The sequence below is a fragment of the Ictidomys tridecemlineatus genome, chromosome 7, assembly GCF_052094955.1.
Source record: "Ictidomys tridecemlineatus isolate mIctTri1 chromosome 7, mIctTri1.hap1, whole genome shotgun sequence".
NCBI lineage: Eukaryota > Metazoa > Chordata > Mammalia > Rodentia > Sciuridae > Ictidomys > Ictidomys tridecemlineatus.
In genome coordinates, this window is record NC_135483.1 from 104,671,257 (window position 1) to 104,678,252 (window position 6,996).

The window sequence follows — 6,996 nt, forward strand, 5'->3', positions numbered from 1 at the left end:
CTGTGCAACCAGTACTTCAGAGAACTGTAGGTACTGTTACTTTAACCAGATACAGAAGAGCAGGGGAAAACAGAAGAAGAGGTTTCCCAAATTAGTATCTGTTTCCCACTGTTCTGCAGAGGAAAATCTTCCCCACATTACTGGCTATCCTCAAACTACTTTTTGGCTAGATTTCAACTGAGTATAGAACATTAATTATTTTAATGTTGAGCAAAAGCTGGCTACTAAAAAATGATGAAATAAATTGTTAACAGAATAAATGCTATTTATTAGGCCAGTAAAGTACTTTCAAACATGTAGTAGGTAGTACTAGGGAAGGAGTGGAAGTGAAAGGGTTAGAGATGAAGAAAGCCCAAGCATGTTTGGCTGACCTATGTGTGACCAGCTGTTCAAACAGCTGGTTGGCTCTCCCAGGGGGTTCTGAGGGGCTGTATCCCACATTTTGGAGTCTGAGAATGTCCAAGATTTAGCTGCCACTCTAGACCTTTGGGCCCTGCCTGACAGAAGGCATGCTTACCACCCAGAGGGGTCTGGAGGTGTGGTCATCCTTCAGTGGCATCTGCAGCCTGTAGTCCTTGGCTCCGTATTCATCCACTTTGGTCCCGGCCTCATCCACCTGCTTCCCGGCCGCCGAGGGGACTGCCTCCTGAGAGTCGTTTCCAGGGGTATCATCTTCATCTTCCTCTTCATCCTCATAGTGCCGTTTCTTGGACTTCTTCTTGTCTGCGGATACCGACACAGAAGTGAGCCCAGCGGGAATCTCAGTTCACTATGCACTACAGGCAGGAACCTGGAAGCAGCTTCATTCCACGGGCGCCTCAATCTCCTAAGCAAGAGCCATCTGAACCCCGCAGGCGTCCAGTCCCTCAACCTCCTCCCACCCACAGCCGCTGGTAGGGCTAGGCCCAGGTCCCGCATCTCCCCAGCCCGGCGGTCCGCGGGACAAGGTGTACGCGCGGGATCGGCCGCAGCCAATACAGCCCGGGCAGCTCTGACACCGAACAGTGAGAGCGGGGCCGACAGGAACAGAAAAGACACACCGCGCCCGTGCCTCCTCTCACCGCGGTCCGCCCGGTCTCTTTTGCCCATGGCAGCGACGTTAACAGCCCTTGGACACCCCCAGCGCCGGCCGCTCACCGTGGCGTCTTCTTTCAGAGGAACTTCCGGCCCACAACGGAAGCTTAGCACCACTCACAGGAAGTCCCGCCTTTGGTCTCAGGTCCGGGAAGGGAAGGGTTCGAGAGGTGTAACAGGTTTCGGTCACGTGTTGCGGACGACCTCTAGTCCGGAAGGAGGTGATTGTGGAGCGTCGGTGTCTTTGGGCAGCTCGCTATAGTCGCTGGGGTAGAACATTGAACAAATTAAAGGCCTTGTCCTAGAATTTAAGTTCCAAAGGAGCCATGAACGAATAAATATGGTGCGAAGTGCTCTGAGGTAAAATAATACGGCCCAGAATAATGGGCAGGTGCCATTATAGAGTGGTCCTGGAATACCCCTCCTAAGTGGAGTTATGTGAGCTGCAAAAATGATGTTCCTAGGGAAAGGTGTAGATTTGGAGGGTGGTCTTAACGTATTATATATGAGGCGGCTGTATTAGTTTGCTCAATTTTTTCATAACAAATACCACAGACTACATCACTTAAACAGAAATGTATTTTCTCACTGTTCTGGAGGATAAGGTCCAACCTGATTGGGTTCCTGGTGAGGGCCTGATTATTGGCTGGCAGAAAGCCACTTTCTCCCTGTGTCCTTTTGACGTCTGTTTACTTGTAAAGACACTAGTCCTATTAGATTAGCCCCACCATTACTACCTCTTTTCAACCCGCATTATTCTTTACAGACCCTATTTTCAAATACAGTCATAGTGAGGGCTAGGCCTTCGATATATGAATTTTGGAGAAGATGCTGTTCCCATAGCAGTGGCCTATTAAACAATTAAGAGTCAAGAACAATATTAGATATGAGTCTAAAGTTCTGGATAGCATTATAAATTTGGGAATTGTCAACATATCTCTGGTATTAAAGCTATAGAACTGGTTGAGGTTACGTAGGGAATGAGTGAATGTAGGTAGAGAAGAGGCCCAAGGACTGACTGAGGACCTTTCATAGTGAAGAGGTTGCAAAAAAAGCATGGTACTGGTACCAAAACAGGAAGGTAGACCACTGATACAGAATAGAGGACACAGAGACCAATCCACAAAATTACAACTACCTTATATTAGACAAAAGTGCCAAAAGCATGCAATGGAGAAAGGATAGCATCGTCAACAAATGGTGCTGGGAGAACTGGAAATCCATATGCAACAAAATGAAGTTGAATCCCTCTCTCTCACGGTGCACAAAAGTTAACTCAAAATGGATCAAGGAGCTGGGAAACAAACCAGAAACTATGCATCTGATAGAAGAAAAAGTTGGCTCTGATCTACATATTGTGAGGTCGGGCTCCAAATTCCTTAATAGGACACCTAAAGCACAAGAGTTAAAATCAAGAATCAACAATTGAGACGTATTCAAACTAAAAAGTTTTTTCTCAGCAAGAGAAACAATAAGAGAGGTAAATAGGGAGCCTACATCCTGGGAACAAATATTTACCTCTCACACTTCATTTAGAGCTCTAATCTCCAGAGTATACAAAGAACTCAAAAAATTAAACAAGAAAACAAATAATGGGCTGGGGATGTGGCTCAGGCAGTAGCGCGCTCGCCTGCCATGCATGTAGCCCGGGTTCGATCCTCAGCACCACATACCTACAATGATGTTGTGTCCGCCGAGAACTAAAAAATAAATATTAAAAAAAAATATTTAAAAAAAAAAGAAAACAAATAATCCAATCAACAAATGGGCCAAGGATCTGAACAGACACTTCTCAGAGGAGGCTATACAATCAACAAATACACGAAAAAATGCTCACCATCTCTAGCAATCAGAGAAATGCAAATTAAAACCACTCTAAGATACCATCTCACTCCAGTAAGAATGACAGCCATTATGAAGTCAAACAACAACAAGTGCTGGCGAGGATGTGGGGGAAAGGGTACACTTGTACATTGCTGGTGGGACTGCAAATTGGTTCAGCCAATTTGGAAAGCAGTATGGAGATTCCTGGGAAAGCTGGGAATGGAACCACCATTTGACCCAGCTATTCCCCTTCTGGGACGATACCCAAAAGACCTAAGAAGAGCGTACAACAGGGACACAGCTACATCAATGTTCATAGAAGCACAATTCACAGTTGCTAGACTGTGGAACCAACCCAGATGCCCTTCAATAGAAGGATGGATAAAAAAACTGTGGCATTTATACATAATGGAATATTACTTAGCACTAAAAAATAACAAAATCATGGCATTTGCAGGGAAATGGATGGCATTAGAGCAGATTATGCTAAGTGAAGATAGCCAATCCCTGAAAAACAAATGCAGAATGTCTTCTTTGATATAAGGGGGGCAACTCAAAACAGCAGGGAGGAAGAGCATGAGAAGAAGATTACCATTAAATAGGAATGAGAGGTGCGTGGGAATGGGAGAGAGGAGGGGAATTGCACATAAGATGGTAGGAGACCCTCATGGTTATGCAAAATTACGTATAAGATGGTGTGAGGGGGAAGATAAAAGAGAGAGAAACATGTCACAGTAGATTGGGTAGAAAGAGGTGATGGGAGGGGAGGGGAGGGGAGAGGGGATAAGAAGGGCAGCACAATACAATAGACAATAGTATGGCCCTATGTATAAACGTGGCTGTATAACCAATGTGATCCTGCAATCTGTACATGTGGAAAAATAAGATTATGTACCCCATTTGAATCAAATGTATGATATGTCAAGATCATTGTAATGTTTTGAGCAACTAATAAAAAAATTAAAAAAAAAAAAAAAGGAGGGCTGGGGGTGTGGCTCAAGTGGTAGCGCACTCGCCTGGCATTCATGCGGCCCGGGTTCGATTCTCAGCACCACATACAAACAAAGATGTTGTGTCCGCTGATAACTAAAAAAATAAATATTAAAAAAAAAAAAAGGAGTCTCGGGTAACACCACCCGAAGGGCAATCAGAAGATGGTAAAATTAGGAGGCCTGGAAGTGTTCATTTCATTTCAAAGTGGAGGAAGGAATCAACTGTGTCAAATGCTACTGATCAACAGATTAGATTAAAGGATTAGATTAAAAATTGAGACTCAGCAATAGATTTGCAATGCAGAGATCAGTTCTTTGCTGAATGACTTTAGTACATTGAAGATTTGCTGTTGGCCCATGGTCTAAGTGAATTTCACTGAAGAGGTGGAAGAACCACACTTTTTAAACTGGCTTTTATGCTGATAGTGGTGGCACACATGCCTGAAATCCCAGCTACTTGGGAGGCTGAGACAGGAGGACTTGCAAATTTGACATCAGCCTTACCAATTTTGCAAGACCCCATCTGAAAAGATTAAAAAAAGAGTCTGGGAATGTTGTTCAACAGTAGAATACCCTTGGATTTAATCCCCAGTTCTTAAAAAAAACCAAACAAACAAACAAAAAAAACTAATAAGTGAAACTGACTTTTATATTTTCATGTTTTCCCCTTGTTTAAAGTAAAAAAATCTTGGGAATTGGTAGAAAATATAGCAAAGCCTACTTAAACCACACACAACACTACCCTCTAGCTGTCTACTTTAGGGATGGGAGGAGGGGTGGGGATGGGGGACCCTGGGCTTTCTTTGCAATTGCTAGTTAAGCACTCTATCATTGAGCTACATTCCCAGACTTTTTTTTTCTGTGAGTAGTTTTCTCTCTCTCTTTTGTTTGTATGAGTAGGTGTTTTTATACCATGAAAATATTACTTGTCCAAATAATATTGTGAGCTACAAAAATGATGTACCATATTGACATATGGTGATTTTATATCCTCCTGAGTTTTATTCACTTCTTAAAGTGAGTGTTTAATAACAATTTAATATTTCATTGCATGACAATATCATAATTTACTTAGCCAGACCCTAGTTGGGAGCATTGGGATGGTACCTGTTTACCCAGTTATGAGTAGCTCTATGATGAATATCTTCAGATACAAATTATGTATTTTTTTGTACCAGAGATTAAACCCAGGGGTGCTAAGCCACTGAGCCATAGCCCCAATATTGGCATCAGATCAATATTGGCATCAGATTCACCATTTTAGGTCAGGAGCCATTTTATCTAGAGGTTCCAAAGTTTCAATTCTGAGGCAGTGCTGCTTAAGAACAAGTGCCTGCTAAAATAATCAACCCCATCTAGCTTAAACTCCTATGCAGCTTATGAGATTCTTCTTGCAGGCTATAAAGCTGCTCTTTAAGTGCCAACAGGCTGCTGCTCTCCTTGAAGGGACAGCCTTGTTGTTATGCCTCCTGTTACGGACAATAAATCTCTTGCGTGACATTCTGGTGTGTGGCATGATTCTTGGACTTCACATGGACTCTGCAAGTGTCCTTTCACCCAGCCTATTTTATTATTTTATTTTGAGGCCGGATCTTGCTAAATTGCTTTGAACTCAGGATCTTCCTGCCTCAGCCTCCCAAACCACTGGGATTACAGTGTGAGCCGCCGCACTCAATCTGGTGTAAAGGCATTTTTAAGATATGATTAACAGTCACAATTAATAGAGTTTAAGTAAAGTTTATCCTCAGTAATGTGAGTTGACCGATCCTATCACTTGAAGGCCTTCAGGGCAAAGACAGGCTGAGTCTAGTGGCACACACCTGTAAACCAGCAATTTGGGAGGCTGAGGCAGGAAGATCACAAATTCCAGGCCAGTCTAGGCAATTTATCAAGACTCTCTCTCAAAATAAAAACAAAAGAATTGAAGGTATGGCTCAGTGCTAGAATGCCCCCTGGGTTCAGTCCCTAATACCACCAAAAAATAAAAATTAAAAAAAAAAAAGCTTACAGTTTTTCTGAGAATAAGGGAATTCTGCCTCCAGACTACAAGAGAGATTCCAAGTTTCTAGCCTTTGTATTCAAGAGTACAACTCTTTTTTTCACATTTTTTTATTTGTGCATTATAGGTGTATATATTGATGGGAAAAATACAACATGTATGTGAATTTCTGACTTGCTAGCTCCTACAGCTATGTGAGCCAATTCCTTAAACTAACTATCTCTTGCTTTCTCACTCTTTTTCAATGAAAGATACATTCCTTCATTTGAGATAGGTGGGTTCTCAGGAGAGAAAAAAAAGAGACTCTTAGTAGATAGAGACCCAGATCTGCAAGCATAACCAATCATACTTGCCCCTTTAGTTAGATGAACAAAACCTTTAGCATATAGGTCAACCAGAATGAAAACATAACCAATTTAAACTCATCACATTCAAAGACTTATACAACATGCCCACAATTAATTTATAGCTAGACTGCTTAGACAAAAAAGGAAACACTGTGAACCCCAAATATCAAATGACTGTCATGGCATTTGATTTTTAAAGAAGCTTCCTTGAGAATCTGTGCACTTCTTCCCAGAAAAGTCATATATAATCTGAGAGCTCAACCTTAGGTGTGTCACTTGTTTTCTCTTCCCCAAGAAGTGAATGGCACTTGTGCCCTGTGTTTGGGGTGTGTAGTCCTTTGCTGGTCTTCAATAAATCTTTGCTTGTGCCTTGCTTTGGATGCATCTTGGAATTCTTTTCAGCAACATAAGTCAAGAATCCACCTGGCTGAGTTGAGCTCATATTTGAAGGGAAAGCAAGGAACAAGAGACTGGTAAGCGAGTAATGAAAGACGGAGACCAGGCAGAGATATACACAAGAATTTGTCAGAGCTGACAAATAAAGGCCATCTCTCTATAAGAGAAAGCGGCAAAACAGGCTTGAATTCTGGGGCTTTTATGGGAGAGGCTCAGGAATCAGTGCCAGGCGGGTCCTAATGTGGGTGGTTAAGGGCTGGGTTGGTGTGGGGGAAAGGCCCTTCTGTGGGAAAGCAAAACTTTTTCCTTAAAATGGCGGCTGTCACTTAAGATGGCCATTCAGATGCTAAAGCAAGGATCTTAT

At 42.6% G+C, this 6,996-nt stretch overlaps 1 protein-coding gene across 4 annotated transcripts in view; it reads right to left on the minus strand.

The window, feature by feature from the left end:
• Ercc3 (ERCC excision repair 3, TFIIH core complex helicase subunit) overlaps positions 1–1,203 on the minus strand; it is a 28,530-nt gene extending 27,327 nt beyond the window's left edge. Inside the window, exons 1-2 of one of the 4 annotated variants that reach the window (XM_021721779.3) lie at positions 1,138–1,203; positions 518–723 (exon numbers count right to left, since the gene is read on the minus strand). In XM_021721779.3, the coding sequence (XP_021577454.1) occupies positions 518–559 (42 nt within the window). In that variant the 5' untranslated portion in view covers positions 560–723; positions 1,138–1,203. Of the gene's footprint in view, positions 1–517; positions 724–1,040 lie in introns of all 4 variants that reach the window. The other 3 variants (XM_005315883.5, XM_013365914.4, XM_078017264.1) reach the window with 3 other exon arrangements.
• Between the last annotated feature and the right edge of the window lie 5,793 nt (positions 1,204–6,996).